The 20,367-nt window shown below is 43.3% G+C and overlaps 2 protein-coding genes across 30 annotated transcripts in view; both read left to right on the top strand.

Moving 5' to 3' along the window:
* The first annotated feature begins 782 nt into the window (after positions 1-782).
* Positions 783-15,766, top strand: fbxl2 (F-box and leucine-rich repeat protein 2). The gene is made up of 14 exons (XM_005933007.3): positions 783-1,358; positions 5,094-5,155; positions 8,645-8,699; positions 9,306-9,380; positions 9,612-9,706; positions 10,134-10,298; positions 10,404-10,530; positions 11,701-11,775; positions 11,912-12,042; positions 12,328-12,388; positions 12,503-12,547; positions 12,787-12,843; positions 12,961-13,173; positions 13,499-15,766. The coding sequence occupies exons 1-14, from the start codon at positions 1,329-1,331 to the stop codon at positions 13,604-13,606; spliced, it is 1,299 nt and encodes a 432-aa protein (XP_005933069.1). The 5' UTR covers positions 783-1,328; the 3' UTR covers positions 13,607-15,766.
* Positions 15,767-15,935: 169 nt separating this feature from the next.
* Positions 15,936-20,367, top strand: part of clasp2 (cytoplasmic linker associated protein 2) — a 63,004-nt gene continuing 58,572 nt past the window's right edge. For 7 of the 29 annotated variants that reach the window (XM_005933001.3, XM_014337030.2, XM_014337029.2 and 4 more), the window contains exon 1: positions 15,941-17,050. In XM_005933001.3, the coding sequence (XP_005933063.1) occupies positions 16,853-17,050 (198 nt within the window). In that variant the 5' untranslated portion in view covers positions 15,941-16,852. Of the gene's footprint in view, positions 17,051-20,367 lie in introns of all 29 variants that reach the window. The other 22 variants (XM_005932991.3, XM_005932989.3, XM_005932992.3 and 19 more) reach the window with 10 other exon arrangements.

Here is a 20,367-nt window from a genome sequence, read left to right as displayed (position 1 = left end):
TTATATATGTATATATGTAAAACTTTAATAAACATAATGTTGGAAAAAAAAGGCAGGCCAATTTAATTAAAAATAATGATGATTATTTTTATTCTACGTTACTTTTTTAATACTAATTAAATTTAACTTTCTACTTAATTTAATCAAACTGTTTTAATGCAATTTTACCTTACAAAGATATTTGTTTTGTTATATTTTATTGAGTTATATACTATTTTGTTGAGGGTTGCATTTAGTGGGTCATTTGAATGTATAGGGGCGTGAATTTTAATGTACTGTAAAATAGGATTCTTATGACTTAGACAGAACTACTGTGGGGATCGTTTTTTTTTCGGTTTCAGATTAAACTGACCAACACATGCTGGCCACATAGTAATCATTGTATAATAACATGACGATTCCTTTAGTTACTTAATTTCTGTACTTGTATTTGAATCTAGAAACTTTATTGGCACTGATGTTTGACAAAGGACTCAGCCCAGACTGCTTTGAGTGTGTCTTTCAGGCGTGCCTGAAACAGGCTGTGTTACAGCAGAAAAGCTCGTGGAGCTCAAACGTTCCCTCTAAGCAAACCCACGCGTTCGTGTCAGGGCACCCCCTCCATCCCTTTTGGGTTTTTTTAAAATAAATTTTATTAAAATTCTGCCTGTGCTGGTAAATGAGCCCCAATTAGTTATGATTTGGTTTCTTCCTCCCTTCCTAAAATTCCTGCAACAAGCCCACAATCAAAACAAATCGACCACGCGTGGTTTTCCCGCAGCAATGACGTCACGTCGCCCCTCCCCCTTCCCCGCAAGTAAACAGAAAACATTGAGGAAAGCGCTCGTGTCAGCCGCCACACGCGCGTCCGCTGCGGGAACCGTGCGGTGCAACGAGTAAAGGCGGACATCGGCCTAACGATTCCCGTGTGTTTTCAGCAAAGTTGGGCGATCCGCGGCCAGCTGACCGCCGATGAAGCGATGAAGGGAGAGGCGGAAGTGAAGTCACTTGACAGACCGTCCATGTTATTATTGTTATTTTGGTAGCCCTGTGATGAGACGGGCTGCTGGGGAGCCGTTGGTCTTCGAGACGTCGAGTGTCAACGCTGCCCCAGGCCGTCCCGGACCACCACCACCCTCACCGTCACCCCACTGACCCGGAGTACGGGAGCCTCGCTGGCGGCTCAGGGGGGGAGGTGGAGGCGGAGGAGGAGGAGGGTGTGAAGACCCAGCTTCAGCTCGGCTCCTACACTCCGACCGACCAAAAATAAAACGGCGACAAAAACAATAACCGTCAAACGACTCGAGTGGTTTCTGCGCGGCGTGTAGCTGGGACGTGCCGCCGCAGACATGAACGGTATCACCAAGGGCCGGTTCGAGGTATGACAGAGGGAGTGGACCACCAACGGTTAAAGTGTTTGTTTCTAGCAGACGTGGGAGTCGTGGGCTTGTATAAGCAAAGTCTGTGTGTGTGTATATCTCTGTGTGTCTGTTCGTGTGTGTTTGCGTGCGCGCGTGTGTGGTCGACCGTGCTCTGCTCCTAATTTTACACGCAGTCAGGAGCTGAGGCGTTTTGTTGGTCAAGGGTAATCCGAAATCCTGTTGTTGTCCTGCCGCACCACTAGACAGCGACAACATGGAGCTCAGGACTGCGGGACAGGAGGAGGAGGGCTGTGGCTGAGGATAGTCAATATATCAGGGCCGAGGCTGGTTGCCACTGGCGCCTGAGGTTACAGGCTTTCAGAGAGGGGGGGCTGCAGATGGAGAGGATGGATTGTTGTTAAATACACGCAATGAAAACATCTAAAGCCTCCTTAAAATACCTGTGATGGGCAGGTGCCACTACAGGTGGCCTTTGTGTTCAAGAAGTAATAATACTGCACATAGGATGAATGCTGTACGTCTCCAGATCACTTTATCCATATTTACATGCCAATAAAAAGTAAAAGCACCAGAGCTTTCAGGGTCATTTGAAGTTGTTGGGTTTTAAAAATTTTTTTAGTTGGATTCATGAGCAAGATATTAAAAAAAAAAAGTCATACTGTAGACAGTATGTGTGGCACTACTGGGTGTTATTACCCACGCCTGTGCAGCATTTTTGTGCTGTAGCAGTTTGAGTAAAGCAACACATTTGCATTACTTCAGATATTACTGAAAATATGAGCCGTGATAATCGTCTTTTATTAGAACAAAAACTTTGCGGCGGAAATGAGCTTCCTCTGAAGGGTGGCTGGCCTCTCCCTTAGAGATAGGGTGAGAGGTTCGGTCATCCGGGAGGGGCTCAGAGTAGAGCCGGTGCTCCTCCACATCGAAAGGAGCCAGCTGAGGTGGTTCGGGTATCTGACAAGGATGCCTCCTGGGTGCCTCCTGGGGTTGGTTTTCCGGGCATGTCCCACCAGGAGGAGACCCCGGGGCAGACCCAGGACACGCTGGAGAGATTATATCTCTCGGCTGGCCTGGGAACGCCTTGGTGTTCCCCCGGATAAGCTGGAGGAGGTGGCTGGGGAGAGGGAGGTCTGGGCTTCTCTGCTTAGGCTGCTGCCCCCGCGACCCGGCCCCGGATAAAGCGGATGAAGATGGATGGATGGATGGATGGAACTTTGATCTGAAAGTTGTGGAGTTAAAAAAAAAAGTACATCATGTGTAGTGTAAAACATTATGTTACTAAGTAAACAAAACCAAAGCATCTCCAAGTATTTGTACATTACTTTGTTCATAAACCTTTGCATACCTGTGGTGCAATAATCACCATGTACTGCTGATTTAACACTTATGTACAAACCATAATCATCCCATCTGACTGATTATGGCTGCTCATAGATGCGAGATGCTTATCAGGAGTTATTATTCACACATTGCTGAGATGCTTTCGGGGTTGACTTGATGCTACTTGACGCCCTCAGTCAGGTGTTCACATGTTTGTCAGTAGTAGGAACATGTGTGCTGACGTGCGAGTGAATCAGAACAGACGGCGTTAGTAGCGCCCGTGTGTCTGTTGCCATATCAGTGGATTTCTCAGCAGACTTCTAAGCTTCTTAGCATGAATCAGTGTACGGTGGGGAAGCAGGCTGGTGTGTCCAATTGAGAAGAAAGGGGAAGGGGGTCAACTGACAGACGAGTTGGTGATCGAGTCCTTTTTATGGTTTTTGTTGTTGTTGTGTTGCAGGCCTAAAATTGAACGCAACACTCGACCCAAGTCTTAATTTCTTCATGGGTGTCTTTGTTTGACGTGCCACAGGCGTTTTAAACCAGATTTGCATGTTAGGCTTGTTGCACCCTCTCTAGGAATAGTGAGTATGACTTCAGAGAGGAGTTTCCTGTTTGGGAATGGTGCTCTTCCTGCATGGGGAGCAAGGGCACCAGAATGCTGAGGCGGTAACTCTGATAAGGATGATTATTGGAGTATCAGGTTGTTTTCGAAGTCATTTTACTTGCTTTGACTGTAATGTAAAAGGATGAATTTGAATTTCTGAACATTTTTCAACCCTGATCTCATTACACAGTAAACTATGTTTGTACCACAGAATGATATTATTGTTCTGAGAATGCTCCATGTTAGCATAATGCTGTGTGGAGCCCAGTGCGTTCCATCATGGCCTCCCTGTGTTCCTCAGAGTGATGGAAGAGAGGTCAAAGGTGAGTGATGTGTTACAGATGTGGTTCGGATTTAAGTCTAAGTTTAGTCCTAAACTATCCCTCCCCCCCCCCCCCCCCCCCCCCAAACATCTTCACAGAGACACTGAGTCAACATGCTGTTTCTTGAAAGGTCAAATTGCCTGCCTGTCAGTCAGTACATGCTGATGTTTATTACCTTGATTTAATCAGGAAGCCCAGCAGAGGCCTGGTCAAAGTAGCAGCCTTCCACAGCAAATACCCATCCACAGGTCTCCTTCACTGCATTCCTTCTAATGCTATTAAATTCACCAATAGATATACGCATGTTTTAAGTTTGCTGTTAGTTTAATGTTACAGTTAATGACAGCATGCTTTACTCAACAGCCTCAGATGAGTGTGTAATGATGCATTATTCAGTACGAGGGCATGTGGGCCTCAGTGATGGCAGAGTTTTTTCTGGTAAGTGTGTTCAACAACACTCTTGTGTTGTTCCCTTAGCGATGTTAAAGTTCAAACCAGCTTAGTTAATCGTTTGCCGGACCTTGACTGGACCAAATCCCTCTCCTTTTCTTTTTTTTTTTTTGACCCCACTTCCTTCTGAAATGGCCTGCATTTCCTCCCTCCTCCTCCTCCCTCGTCTTCTTCCACTCTGATGACTTTCAGATGTGTTTTTCCAGTACTTCTTGACTGGAGCACGGTTCCTTTGGCTTGCCTTTGTCACTCAGTATCGTCTTCCTCACCTCTTCCCTCTCGCTTTGCTGCTTTCTCTTTCGAGGAGGTTGCGTCTGTCGTCAGGGGGCTAGACTACAGCTGAGACATTTTCAGAATCAACCTTTGCTCATCTCGTGCCTCTCCTCCTATCCCCTTTGTGTTCTCAGATTTCGGTGTTTGTGTTTGCGTGTTCAACAGCAGGGAGTCCCCCCTCATTAGCTACAGCTTCTGAGCCTTTGAGGATACAAGTGTATCACTGGCAGGATGCGTGTCTGCAGAGGCACAGTGGATGTGGGTGTTTGCCGTAATTTAAATTCATGGCTGAATGCAGCCCACCTGATCTCGAATGTTCTGCCTCTGTTCTTCACACAGAGAGGTTTGACTGGAATCACCTGCGAGTGTGTGTGTGCGTGTGTGTGTGTGTGTCCCACTCAGCAGATGGCCAGACATCCAGCGAGTAGACTAATTGAGATAAGCATGCCAACAAGCTGACCAGGCTAACAGAATTATAAGCTTGTGAGGAGGCGACATGGAAATCCAAATGCAGCTCTGGCATGTTTATTAGCATAGCTTACGGAAGCAGCAGCTGTAAACTGTGCAGGGGTCTATTTCTTTTCTTAAGTATAACAAGCTGGTGAAATAAAATTATGTGATTCCTGGGCTTAGTTTAGCTCTGTTTAGTGTAGCAATCTTGTGAGGATGATAATGTTTTCATATCACTGCACATCAACACACACACACACACAAAGACACTCACTCATTGTTACTGTTTGTCTTATCTCTCGACAGGTGTTCTCAAACAGCGATGAAGCCCCCATTAATAAGAAGCTCCCCAAAGAGCTTCTTCTTAGGTAAGAATAATTATACCAGACACACAACATACAACACAACACACCCAGGGACGAGGGCTTAGGTCAGGGTTACTCATTAGCTCAAGCAGCCTGGAACGGTGTGTGTTTGCTCTGCGTCTGTTGGTGGTGTAGGTTCATTTGTGTGTTTAGTATGATGTTTGTCAGCCACCAGCCTGAAATAAGGTTCTTTTAGCTGTGTGTGACCTACAGACCAATATTTTGTCCCACAGCAGCTGCACATGACCCATTAATCTGACATCACTCGCGCAGTCACCCATGTTCATCCTTCACGCTCGTTTATGTGGAATGGAAAGGGTTGCACTTGCATATATCTCTGCTGACACATGACACGCTGTGCACTCTGTGAAAGCTGCATTTTTTGTGTGCATGCGTGTGTGCACGCATGTGTGAAACACTCCTGGGCCTATGCAAACTGTATGTCTCTGTAAGTGAGCTATAAATAGTTTTGTCATAGCTAGTGGGGAATTCCGCAGTGCTCTGCTCTTCTGCTGGTCCATACGCTCTCCCAGCATGCCCATTATGACCAGTGCATTTCCACTGGTGGTCAGAAAAACATGTATTAGTCCTGCACTATGGGGGCCAGATGTGCCCCAGTGTGCTGCAGTAAAAGATTGGAAGAGAGGGCCCCACATTTCATGCCACTACCGAGGCTCATTGTTGGCTGCCCATAATACGCCACCAATTGGTACTGAGTGTGGACCAGAATGTTGCTCTGAGAAAAAACATGACTTTTAGCCACTGCTTTACTCACAAGGGGTAGCCACATAGTTAATTTGGTAGAGATACTCTTCCTGATCCAAACCCCAAATGATTTATGTCACTTCTCAAGCTTGAACCAGCGATCTTTTGTTAGTTAGTCAAAATGTGTAGTTTCACTTCCATTTTACTGAGGTTTTGAATCAGTTGCTTTCTAACAGCCACATATTTCAGACAGTGTAATAAAAAATGTTCTGTGGGTCATGTTCTCCACAATAGTCATATCTGCCTGTATGTTGTTTGGCGCATTATTGATAATGAACAATGCGGGCCCACAGTGGATATATGTGGGCAAACTATGGGGCTGTGTCGGGGAGGGCAAATCCACACTTATCCCATACGAAGCCCAACTGAGTGTACCCGCACAGGGCCAAACGCAATTTTGCCCTTTGGGGTCCTTATATAAGTTTTCATTGGGCAAGCTATAGAAAACCCAAAGGCCCACAGAATACCATTATAGGGCCCAGAGGGGCAAAACTGCAATGGACCACACAGGCTAACCTACATAGAGCCTACATGGGTTTTCTGTGGGCAACCCCATAGTCAGTATCCCAATAGAAAACCCTTAATAGGGGCCCCAAAGAACAAAACACCTGCCAGACCTGTGTGGGCACACCCAATTGCCCCACAGCTCATCCACAATTACACAGCTTGGGCTCGCACCAGCATTTTTGCAGGGTTAGTGATCTGAATAAGCTGATGTTAAGGGCTACATTTTTTAGCCTTTCTGGTTTATGGTTGGTCGTCCATACATTTTCTTAAAAAATTATCCAAATTAGGTCGCAGTGGTTGCTGGAACCTCTCCCAGCTGTCATGGAGTGACAGGCAGGGTACACCATGGGCAGAGAGCCAAATGTGCTCACATTTATGCCTGTGGTTAATTTCTAATTACAGATTAACCCAAGATGCATATTTTATAACGACTGCAGTATGCCACCATGTGTTACACGTTGGAAAATATGCAGCTCGAGGAGTAGTGGCTATTTATTTTGTTAATTTGTGTTCTTATTAGCGTTGCTGTTTATGTACAGAGCATCACTAGCGAGCAAGCCCGAATTGCTTGTGCAGCAGTCTGCGTCTTAGTGGGTGCACTTGTAAACAGCCGTTATGTAGGCCAGCACAGCGCAGATATAAACTGTGAAAACTGTGTGACATCCAAGAACCCTGTCTGACAGACAAGCCCCGGAGAGGGAGCGTTCGGGGTGGTTCACGGTCCTCTTACCCAGAAGCACTGACTCAGCACCCTCTCCACTACCACTAAATTCATGTCTGAGTTGTTGCCATGACAACCAGGCCCAGACTTTATGGCGAAGGCTTGACTCTCCCTTTTCTAGCCATGCTTGAAGGGCCGGGTGACAACAAATGGGAGTGTGCTTCATGAAAATCCTGTTATGTGCCTTGTCCGAAAAATAGGGACACCCAGGCAGGATCTGATAGAGTGATCCAAGGCTTTTCTCTTATTTCGTGCTCTGCATTCAAAGGTGCCCTTATTGCTTTCCTGTGTGTAGTAAAGTGGAAAAAGATACCATGCTCATGGTGTTGTTGCTCTGAATTTGTCTGTATTATGTCACGTCCTTCACTTTCTTTTGTGTGTCTTATGAGAAAAAGTCCATGTCAGTCCTACCCTGCCGGTAATATGATCTATCTGTGTTCAGCAGTCTCTCTCAGCTGGTAGCAATTACAGACTTCAGATAGGTTAACAGGACTCACCAAATCAGATTGACTGATTCCTTCGCTGTGAGTGTGAGTAACAGAGTTCTTCTGTGGTTACTAAGAGGCCTTTCTCGCACACATAGTGGAAAGTCAGATTGTAGTTGATTAAAACGGGCAATCAATCATTGGTCAGCATCGCGGCCATTAACCAGTTATTAGGAAGGAGATCAATGTGTACGATCAACTTGATTGGTCGGCCCCTTGGGTGCCAGCAACCTCTCCAGGATCTGTGGACCCTGCGTGAGAGTGCATGGAAGTTGCATATGCATTGCTTTGTCAATTGTATGATGTCTGTACTCTGTGACACCAGACTCTTGTATAGATTATACAGACTCGTCCTGACATGCCCTGGCCTAACACACATCAAAACACACAGCCTTTGTCCGTGTCTATTTGAAGGAAACAATGGCCAGCTCCTGTTTCCTAGGGTTAAAAGGGCAATCAGACCCCAGCTGCACTCAAAACTTTGGCACTAACAGCTCTCTTAACACCTCAGATTTTCTAAAGATTTTCCGTTTAAGTCACTTCTGTGAGATTTAACAGACCGTTTTATCACAAGAACTGACAGGAGGTATTTGGCTTTGTTGTGTGTGTGTGCGCATGTGTGTGTGTGTGTGTGTGTATGTGTATGTGTGCCCTTCTATACATGCTCATACTGTATCTCTGTCTGTACCGGCCTTTTGGTGGCCTTGCTTGTCTGAGTGCCAGAGATTACTCATTGGCAGATTAATGGATTGAGCTGACCCAGTAGCCTGCTGCATGTGGCCCTTTGTGGCTGACCAGCCCATAGCTCAAACACTGCCTGTCTATGGGCCTACCAGCCAAACACCACAGATTGTTCTGTTCCCTACAGACATAAGAAAAAAAACATACTTTCACTAGCATCAAAGAAAGAATAAGGTGTTCCAGCATGTGCTTGAGCAGAGCTCCTTATCTGAGTATGATCATATGATCACTAATATGAGAAAACCTCATCCTCCTCTTTGTCTCTCTTTCTAGAATATTCTCCTATTTAGATGTGGTGACACTGTGCCGGTGTGCCCAGGTGTCCAAGGTAAGCGCCTCCCTTTCAACGCCACATCCTAATTAAGACCTTACTATTAAAAAGGAGGTAAATCTGGTTTGTACTTACTGAATTCTCTGGGCAAGTGTATAATATGGTGCCCTCTGCTGGCTCTGTGTAAAGGGAACCACAGTGAACTGCAGCTTAAAGTGATTTATAAAATGATCTGTGTGAATTATTGTTACAAGCCACTGACTGAATGCAGAGCTTTTGGGGCAGCCTCTCATACCACAGCTTCAAATTAAACTTTTATTACCTGTGACAAGGCCCAAGGAAGGTTTTCTTTTGCTATGTAACATGTAAACAAAACAAATGTTATTATAAAGGCAGTTTATCTCTTTCCTGTTGAATTTCATGTATTTTTTTTTTACATCGGACTATCTTTAATTATGTAACTTCTTCAGTTTACAAAGACGCCAAAGAGAGAGGAGCAGGAAACCCTCACATTAGATAGGACAAGGACAGACAGTGGAGACTGTTGATGTGTACACAAACCCGTAGCTGCATGATGATTAAAAAAGTCACAGTTCACCTTCTTCCACCTCTGTCTGACCCATTTTTCTGTCTCTTTGCACAACCTGTCTGTCACCCTCTCAGGCGTGGAACGTCCTGGCCCTAGATGGCAGCAACTGGCAGAAGATCGACTTGTTCAACTTCCAGACGGATATAGAGGTGAGGGTCGTGTTCGTGAGAGAAAAAAAGGAGCGAAGGGTTCGGGTTTTGAGCATTTCCTGCGTGTGTGTGTGTGTGTGGACGTGAGAGCTTGTTGAGTAGCATTATCTAGTCCAAGGCTTAGTGCTGGGTCAGTAGGCTTTGGTGCCGACTGTGACGTCACAGCTGATCCCCTGTCCTGTAGCCCAAGTCATATTACTCTCTCTGTCTGTCCGTCCGTGTATCCCTCAGGGCCGGGTGGTGGAGAACATTTCAAAGCGCTGTGGAGGCTTCCTGAGGCAGCTCAGCCTGAGGGGCTGCCTGAGCGTTGGAGACGCCTCAATGAAGTGAGAATACATTGACCCTCTGACATGCACCGTTATAATAAACGTGCTTCTGCTTTGATTTTTAGCAACAAACATCCTTTTGTTGGTTTGATTACTTCCGTTTCGGTCCCTGTGTGATTATATTTAAAGTTTTAGCCGAGTGTGTGCGTCTTCATTCCCAAGGGACCCTTAAATTTTTTCTTTGCTCACTGCAAACATACAAAAAACTAACAAAACAAAAGAAAACCCCACGGGTGTTTAATTTTTATATTCTTCTGAGACTGTTGGATCTCATAATGTATTTCTATCATCTCTGTAAGCAGCAGATTTAACCGATACTTTCTCTTCTTTGCAAAGCAAGGCTTTTTTTCTTTGTAATAGAAACTTGTGAAAACGTCAGAAAGAAGTCCCTTCACCTCACTTCTTCCATGCTTCACCTGTTTCCCAGGACCTTTGCTCAGAACTGCAGAAACATCGAAGTGTTGAACCTTAACGGCTGCACTAAGATCACAGACAGCACCTGCCTCAGCCTCAGCAAGTTTTGCTCCAAACTCAAACACTTAGATCTCACTTCCTGCGTGTCCGTCAGCAACCACTCCCTCAAGGCCCTCAGGTAGCACCAGCACACTTGTTTTCGCTGCGGTATTTAAATCACAAGGGCTCACATGTCTTTAACTTGATATTTCTCTTCTATTGTGCAATGTGTGCGCATGCTCAGTGATGGCTGCAGAATGTTGGAGACGTTGAACTTGTCGTGGTGTGACCAGATCACACGCGATGGCATCGAGGCCCTCGCTAGAGGTTGCGCTGGTTTACGAGCACTGTTCCTCAGAGGCTGCACACAGGTACGCACATTTATTTTCTTTATTTCAGGTTATTTTATGCCTTCTTTGGCCCTTTTAAAAGTAGTTCTACACCTTTTTATAATCAATTATCATATTATTACAAAAAAGCCCACCTAGTCATTATACAGTGTTAAAATAAAACCTTTTAAAAAGACCTAATGGGATGAAAATTTGCTTGTTTCTTGGTATATTCTTTTCCTGATGCCCGTGTAGAACTAAAATGTGATCAGCTGTTTTTTTTTTCCACATGAACTGAATCTAGTCTAGAAAGTGAAATTGGGGTTTATTTTATTTTAAATGAGTCGTTCACCCGTATGGTTAGGTCTAGGAGTATTTGGACAATGACACCATTTTTTTTCTGTTATTATCCAAATACTCTGTACATCATCACAGTGGATTTTAAGTCAAACAGTGAAGATGTGATTGAAGTGCAGACTTTCAGCTTTAATTCTTTAATGAAAAACATTAATAGTATTAATAGTTTAGGAATTACTTATGTTTCACACCCAGTCACTCATTTTCAAAAGTAACTGAATGAACTATTATATTTCTAAATATTAGGATTGTTTTTTAATACTTGTATGTGAATGGCTGCCTGCACTAGATGCTCTCTGCCTTCGGTTTTGCATTTAATAACTGAAAAGCTGCTCTGCTGGGTGGAGATCAGGTGACTGACATGGCTACTGACGAATATCCGATTTTGATTGTTGATTTGGCCTCTCCTGAAGTTTTTGCTGTCTCTTATAGGTTTATTTTGATTTTCAGCCTCATGAAATTCTCCTTGAAAATAAATAAACTTTAAACTTTAAATAAATCTTTTTGGACCTTATATTAAGAATTCCAGTATAAAGCTGCAAAATGCAACTTCAACACTTAGATTCAGCTCTTATGTGTTTATTTTGTCATGGAATAATGAGTGAACAGGCCTCACCTGTCCACGAAAATCTTTGTCAGTTAACTGTCCAATAACTTCCGAGCCTCTGAAAATGGGTGGGGCTGTATACAAACCTCTTTAATTTCCAACACTTAATAAATACTTGTTTTAAACCCCTTAAATTAAAGCTGAAAGTCTGAACTTCAGTCACATCTTGATTGTTTCACTTTAAATACTTTGCAGTTGTCTACAGAGTCAAAATACTTGATACTTGATTAATTTTTTTTTTAACCCAGCTGGACGACGGAGCATTGAAACACCTTCAGAAACACTGCCCAGAACTCACCACCATAAATATGCAGTCTTGCACAGTAAGACAAACATTTGGTTGTTGGAAGCGGAGCGGGAGCAACTGATAATAATGCATGACTAAGGCTCTGAATGCCTTTTGCGTTTTTGTAATCAGTTTTTTTTTTAATTTTTTTTTTTTATGTCTGTTGCCTCCAGCAAGTAACGGATGAAGGTTTGGTCAGTCTGGGCCGAGGATGCCACAAGCTGCAGAACCTCTGTGTTTCTGGCTGCAGTAACATCACTGATGCCTCTCTCACTGCACTGGGTCTCAACTGCCCCCGACTTAAGTAAGAAGCTCACACACCCGTCTCACAACATTTCTCATACATCCAAGAAATATGACTGCTGTTGCTTCCAAAAATAGTGTACAATCATATCTATTTGAGGCTCTCAACTAAATTCAGCTATTAAAAAAACAAATTATGCAAAATATTAGACGTTTTGTGCACAAGAAGTCTTATATTTTGCACCTGTTGACCAACCCAGTGTGTTCTCCAGTGATCTTCAGTATTCCTTCCTCACACTAGCTGTTTAAAAAAACTCTTCCCAAACTTTGTGTCTGTCTGTCTAAGGATCCTTGAAGCTGCACGATGCTCCCATTTTACGGACGCTGGGTTTACTGTCCTGGCCAGAGTAAGTTCCATTTTGCTGTTTTGTTTATGTTTTCTTATCTCCTTTAGTTATGCCAGCCGTGTTCTGAGTTCAGTTAAAAACTTCTCTCACAAAACCTTTTGTTTGTCTTCACAGAACTGTCATGAGCTTGAAAAAATGGACTTAGAAGAATGTATTTTGGTAAGAACATTTTAGTTCCCTCATCTACTCCCAAGATCATACTTCATCATACATGATTTTTGTCAAATGACGTTTGGCAAAAAGTAGAAGTTGTGACATAGAAGACGTGACAGAGTTCTGGGACTGAGAACGAGATATGATCATATCACATCACATGTTTGCTAATGCTTGAACTGATCCTCTCAGCTGTCCCCAGACATGTGAGAACAGAACATTAATCAAGCTTGGCCTGTCCTCAGGTGACAGATAACACCCTGGTTCAGCTGTCAATCCACTGCCCTCGGCTTCAAGCACTGGTAAGCAAACAATGTCTGATACTGTATCAGCTTTTTTCTCAGCCCGTCTTCGTTGCTGTGTGTGGTTTAATCTTTCTATTTGCGCATCTTTAACCCGATCTCCTGCACCTTGGGCAGTCCCTGTCACATTGCGAGCTTATCACAGACGATGGCATCAGAGCTCTGAGCAGCAGTACCTGCGGCCAAGAGCGCCTCACCGTGGTAGAGCTGGACAACTGCCCCCTCATAACTGACGTGACCCTCGAGCACCTGAAGACCTGCCACCGTCTGGAGCGCATTGAGCTCTACGATTGTCAGCAAGTCACTCGGGCGGGCATCAAACGCATCAGGGTCAGTGGGCATGAAGGGAAAATACATGCTGCTTTTCAACTCTTGTTGGGGATTGGAGCGGAGCTTTAAAAGAATCGCTCGACATTTTGAAAAATGTGCTTGTTAGCATTCTCGCTGAGAGTTAGATGAAAAAATCAATACTACTCTCACTCATGATGTACACAAGCGGGCTGCATTTCTAAAAATATTTTACAGAAGGCAGTCCTGAGCATGTGCTTTTTCCTTGTCTTTCTGTTTTGTTTTGGGATTTTTTTTTTTTTGTTTTATTCGGGAGGGGTTTGTACATTTTTGGTCTTTTGTATTAACACATCTCTCCCGCATACAGGCCCACCTTCCAGAGATCAAAGTCCATGCCTACTTTGCCCCCGTGACACCCCCTCCCTCTGTACATGGAGGTGGCCAGCGTCTGTGCCGCTGCTGCATCATCCTCTGACAGTGGAGGGCCAGGGGGGGCCACCTCTGTCTACAGGTCCTGCTGCTATGAGAAGGGGGCTGATGTCGGGTGGGGGGTGTGGGGTGGGGGAACTGGGGTAGGCATAGGGGAGAGAGGGGGCTGGACCCACTCACTGCTCCTGATCACTGATCAAAACACTGACTGATTGCCGCTGATCCCTGATCAGTTGAACCTGCCCCTTCTCTCTCCTCTTGCTCACCGATCAGCAGTGCAGCAGCCATCCGTGTGACGGTGTGGCAGGGTGGAGGAAAGAACACGGATGGACGGAGTTTTTCTCTTTTTCTCTCTCTGTCTCGTGCTCTCTTTCTCATCGTGAAGACCAGAACAGGTTCTCCATTCCACTCTGCTCTCCCTCACATCTCTGACTCCCCACCTGCGGGGGTAAAGGACTGCATCTGGACAGCTGCAGGTGGGGTGGGAGGGTGAAACGGTGAAACTACAGTGCTTCATGTTCAAACTTTAAAAAAAAGAAAAAAAAAGAAAGATATTTTCATGTTGGACACTCTCTGTGGAGAGGTATCATCTCAGCTGATCACATGACACCTCTACACGACCATCCTGTGATTCATTCTGCTTCGACCAATAGACGCACAGCACGGAGGAAGTGGAGCGCTGCACTGTGGGTAAAATCCACAGATTCTTCTGGATACGAACAGTGAAGCTCTGGCACAGCTGGCTCAGCTTTGCAGTCCTGGAGAAAAAAACAAAGCAGGAAGTACAAAGTGGAACATGTGACATATTTGTGCATCTGGGAAACCTCTGTTGACATTTTAATTCTGTTTGTACAGAGAATGTTTTGCAATGGAGAGGGGGAAAAAAGATTTATGGCAACTCACTCAAAAATTGGGGAAAGCCAATATTTTTTTTTTGTTTGGTTTCTTTTTCAGTGCTTATTGTAATTGTCCATGCCTGTCTATTCAGAGAGGAGGATACGCTTGTGTTTCTTTTTGAGATGTAAAAGGAAAAACTGTTGCTGTGTTACAAAAAAAGGACCTATGATTCAGACCCTTGGTGTCTAAAAGCATTATATTGACACTGTATGCTGCTGGGATGAGTGGCCTCTCCCGTGAACTGCGCGGATACGTTAGCTCGCAGGCCCTTATCCAATCCTCCTGTCAGTAGCCCTTGTGGTCTAGCTTCTACTCTACTACTTAAGCATTTGTTTACAACCTCAATTAGGTTAGCGGCCACAGACTAACTTGTTTACATGAGTAGGTTTTCAGTCCCACTGTTATTCAGACAGCTACTAAACTGATTCTGAATAGGTTAGTAACACTAATACAACTGTTTTTAAACTGGACTGTGACACCCACTATTCAGATTTATGCTGTGTGTGTCTGGATCAGGGCTGACGCTGGTGCAACTTTGCTTCAAAAGCAAAAAGGAAATTTGTTTAGAGATAATAAGTATGAGACTGTGAACAAAGGCACCTCAACTTTATTGACAATCACATGAATTTATGTACTTGGAGGTTAATTTAGTCTAGCTTTGTGTAAATGTTAATTTACAGATGATGTAGAAACATAAATGAATTGGCTGTCATCAAGACTTAAAGAATCATGCGAGTAGTAATTTGCAATTAGTTTGTTATACAGGTCTGGTGGAACTTGCCAGTCAATGTATGTAATTGATCCCTAACAAATTCTGGTTCATCTAATCCTACAAAACATATGTGATGGGGTAATTTGAAAAGCAGAGATTGGAAATCCTGCCACACCCCACAAACCACCAGCTAATTTTACTGTATACACGCACCTCTTTAGATCAACAGGATTTCAACATGATGTCTCGTCATGCCTGATTACACACGTACGGGGCATGAACACCATCATTTCACGCACTGAAAATGCAACAAAACAAAAGCAGCTTTTAATATCGTGTTAAACAAGAGACTGATAAGTGTCGTGTAGTGCCAAGTGCTCAAAGACTGGGGACACTGGCAGGACAATGGATAGGACTGAAACAAGAGAGACCAGATGGAAAGGTCAAGGAAGACTTGGATGGATTTGAGATACATAGCTGACTCGGCTGGCTGTGATACTAATGCCCTGTTTGACAGCTGTTTTAACAGTTTTATGTTTAAGAAAAAGAAATAAATTAAAAAAAATAAATAAATAAAGGTGACTAATAGTAACTGTGCTTTGTCTCTGCAGTGTGAGATTTTGTTTTTTATCTGAAAGACCTACTTCATAGTAAACTGCAGCAATTTGATAGAGACTGTGCAGCCGTGACGCCGCTAGATGTCAGCAGAGGGCCGTGTAGACAGCGGACACGCCCACACGTAAACAGTAATTTTGTTTATCGTTTCTAGAACAGAGAATAGAAATTAACCAGCCACAATCAATGAAAATATATCTTAAGTTAATAAGCGTATATATTTCCCTATTTTAGTACGGATGTGGTTCACAGTGCACTTGTTCATTTTACATTTTACATCAGGCATTATGCAGGCTGGCTGTGCAGTGCCCGAAGACCCATCGGCCTGATCGTTGATCGGTTGCGCCTCCTGGTGAACTGTAGTCCCCGGCAACGCGCAGCTTTCAGCGCCTAATAACAGCTTTAACGGCAGCAGCGATTATTCCTGGGTTAAAGAGAAATCAGAGACCCCCGGACTGGAGCTGAACTATTTTTGTGGAAGTTTGGTGCAACTTTGCCCCGGACGGAGCTGACCGTTGAACGCCTTTAAAGCCTGCGGTCATGGAATAGAGCAGCGGACTGAGGCCTGCGGATAACTGACGGTAGCTAGCTGAGCTAGCTTTTGTGAAGCTGTCCATATTTGTTTGGGTGGCCGTGCTAGCTTTCTATGTGCTATTTTTGTTAGCATAACAGCCAAGCATATTTGCTATTTTTTTCTGATGAGGTTATATTAAAGGAACCGGCTGAGGGCCACTGCGGTTATTCGTTTCCCGAAGTTTCGCCAAGTTTAAGTTCCCTCTGAGTTAACGGTATCTAATAAGGAAACCAGCCAGCTTCGTCTTTGTCGTAACGTATAAAGTGGAGGGATGATTTCTATGCTACATTGATCTATACATATATATATATATATTGCAAGGGATTGTACGTTGATGACTAAACATCAGTTAGAGGCAGTCCAGACTGCACGGTGTCTCTGTCCCTTGAAGGGTTTACACTTCGCAGCTCGAGTTCTTTGCACCCCGTCCCACCGACCACTGTCTCCTGTCTCCGGCCGGCTTCAGAGGCTGGCCGCACGGCACTGAGTGCCCAATGGAGGAACATGACAACATGGAGTATTTTTACCAGCAGGTACTGCAGAAAGATGTTACCCGCAGGTTGCAGGTCGGACAGGACCTTATTGACTATCTGAACGATCCGCATCGCTCCCCGGACGTAGAGCAGGACAAACCCCGGCTGGACAAGACTATAGACGAGTTAACGGGATGGGTGAACTCCAGCAATTTCAAGGTGAGAGAGCTTGAGCTGTCATCGTATGAGCCATTCCTTCGGCCTGTTCGTGAATTGTTTTCCACTGGTTTGCCTGGTACCTGGGAAGAGACAGCACTGACATTTACTGAGATATTTTTCAAAAGATGATGTAAAACATTTTAAAGACCTGTTAACGATATGAAGAAGACCCAAGTCTAATGATTTGAGATTAATGTGTGCACTGGAAAATTCCAACAAAAGCGCTGGCAAGAAGCAGAAGGCTCTGTGATTCTTTATGACATCCTAATCCTGGAGCACAAGAGGCAGACATCTTTAAATGCAACCCAAGCATTGAGGAGTGCTTTTGAGGGGCATTCCTGTGGTTTGTTGGGTTTGTGCTGCTGTTTTGGTTGTGTGCGTGTCTGTGTTAAGGAGACCCATTGTTAGGACTGTAGACTGCTGGAGCATTGGATGGGATGGGGGAGGGGTTGGGAGATTCATTGTTATGATCCATGTTTTATTTTCTCTCTCTCTCTCCTTTGATCTCCTCTCTCTTCAAGATTTTCTCAGTATTCTCCTTATTTAAGTCCTGGATTTTGTGTGTAATGTGCTGGTTTGCAGACAGTTAGGAATGTGCCATTTCTGCCAGCACATCACACCAGTCCAGACAGCAAGTCATAACAGCTGGAAATCCCTTTTAAAGCCATGCTGCAGTATTACTCTCGAGTCGCTTTTTGGACTGATTAGTTTCATCTGCACTGATATGCAGGACTCAGAAAGTCTGTATGAGTGTGGAAATTGTGTGCTCAGCGTAAGGAAGCATCTGAGCCTCTGGAAGAGATTTTTAATTTGACGACACCCAGCTAGAGAAAGAAAGTGTTCTGGACTTTATTGTCATTTTGGTCTTGTGATCTTTTAAATAAAACTTTTAATATTCATTTCCGTTTAGTACCATGGAAACTTTAGGAATAGTGAAATCGGTATTGTGAGAAGCACTGTACAAAAACAGCTGTGGAGTCTTCACCAATTGTCTGCTTAGTATCCCTGTTAGATGTTCAAGAAGAAAGCTTTTTATAAGCTGAATTTTTTGCTATTGTTAAAAATAGTGAAGAGAAATGCTCAGTGAATGGTTTTGTATGGTGCTATAGCCTTTTTTTTTATCTCCTGTGGCTGTGATAAGCTAACATCTTTCTTTGTTTAGGTTTGTTCTTTTATGTAGATGACACAGCCAGTAACTCGAGCTCAGATCAGTCACTTTGCACTGATGTGCAAGTGAGTTGGGAGCCCCAGAGGCCTTCATACAGCAGGCTTTTAGCAATGCTCATGATCTCTGTTGGGTAGAAGGCCTTAAGCTGTAAGCAACATGCTGAGTCAGCAGTTGTGGGTGGGGGGAGGGGGGGTGATAAAGAGTTGAAGAGAGGAGATGAATACAAGAGGCATTTAAGGAAACAAGAACTAGAGTCAGACACAGGCTAAGCGTGTGTGGAAAACACAACTCAAGACCTACAAATACATTTCAGAGATCTTTCAGGCACAAAGAGTGTCACAATCAAGTGCCTCTTAGTAATGGAAAAAATATTCTGTTTCTTGGCTGCGTTTGTGTGCCCTTCACTGTTTCCTTTTCTTATTGATCAGTTCAATAATGTATCCTCGCCTCCCTGCCTCATCTGCTTCTTTTCTGTGTGTGTGTGTTTGTGTAGACAGAATAGGAAATCAACTTTGCTTACAGAAGAGTACAGAAGCTAGAGAGCCTATAGAAGAGAGAATATTAATATTGCATGCTGCCTTTATGGAGAGCAGGTCCATGTGACCCATCACTGCTCAAACTGATCCACACTCCTCTGTCCAAACACTTTGAATTGTGTCTAATGGAGTGTAAGAGATGCCACACACTAAAGCTTGCGTTGATAAGATAAGAAAAGCTTAATTTATCCCAACTTTGTGAAAATAAAGTTAAGCACAACAGGCAAATATGTTAAATAGGTGGAATAGCATGTAGCTAAAATTAAAATACTATATGGTAAACAAACATCTCGATAAGATAAACAGATACAGTAAAATAAGTATACATTTAAATATAAATATAATAATGATGATAATAATAATAATAATAATAATAATAATAATATATCTACTTATGATTTACAGTCTATGCTTTAGGATAGATGCCTATAGAAACATAACCACAGTCTACAGTTAGAATAAGGAATGGTATTTGGTAGGGGTGGGGGAAAAAATCGATACTGTGTAGTATCGTGATATTTTGTTTGCTAATAATGTATCGATACAGGGACAGCATATATATCGATATTTTGTTACAAAAAGGTTTTTGTGCTCTGACTTCAGAGCATGTTGATCCTTTTTCTGAGCAAGAATCCTGACATTCCTTCACTGTCCAAATGTGTTTAACTGTTTTTTTGGCAGCAATAAACATGACAGTTTACTTATTTTATTTAAGACATGTTTTATTTTAATTAAGTTTAAAACTTTTTTATTTAATGTAAAATTATATTTTGTTTTAATTTACTTTCAAATTCTTCAGTTGCTGAAGGGGCTGCATAGTTTTCATAAATTGCATAGTTCAGAATAGCTATAATTGTACCAGATGGTTGCATTCAGTTAAGTTGGACTAGACTGTAATACAAACCGTTCAGTTTGTCAACAATAAAACTGACTGAAATGAGAGAAAGACTGAGTGCGAGACTTTGATATTAGATAAAATGAATATTGATAAAGTTTACCTTTATGTACAGAATCTGAATATCGCAAAATATTTTAAAAAATTGCAATAATATCGTATCGTGCGTCAAGTATTGTGATAATATCGTATCGTGGGATGTATGGTGATTCGCACCTCTAGTATTTGGTAATATTTAAGTGATACCTGTGTCATTATCAGTTCTGCTTATAGGTCATAGGGAGCAGACCTACACAAGCAGTGACCTATGGGCCTGAGACATGTTACTGATGTGGACCTCAAGAGCATGTTTGTGGTGTTTGTGTATTCAAGATGCGTTATCTGACGATTAATGTGGTTTGCTGTGTGATCAGTTGTGTTAGCATACAGTTTTCCAGGTTTAATAAATGAAACTGTGGACTCGTCTAAGAAATAAGTCCAGAAACAAGCGAGTGATTTTTCTTGTGGCTGTGTCCGTCTGTCATGTACAGTCTGTGGGCCTACACCAGTTTTTAGCTTCATTGAACCCATTGTATTATATTTAAGCCAGAACACAGCATCAATAGAAAATGCTTTTAGCTGACATCACTTTGCTGCATTTAGTTTGACATCGCTGTCAACACATGTCAGATAAAGCTGCATGTATTGGTTAAAGGAAATTATAAATTTGGAGATTTAA

The sequence above is a fragment of the Haplochromis burtoni genome, unplaced genomic scaffold, assembly GCF_018398535.1.
Source record: "Haplochromis burtoni strain Fernald_Lab_line unplaced genomic scaffold, NCSU_Asbu1 Contig_163, whole genome shotgun sequence".
Taxonomy (NCBI): Eukaryota; Metazoa; Chordata; class Actinopteri; order Cichliformes; family Cichlidae; genus Haplochromis; species Haplochromis burtoni.
The sequence above is the reverse complement of the archived record's forward strand: the minus strand, read 5'-3'. Positions and strand labels throughout refer to the sequence as shown.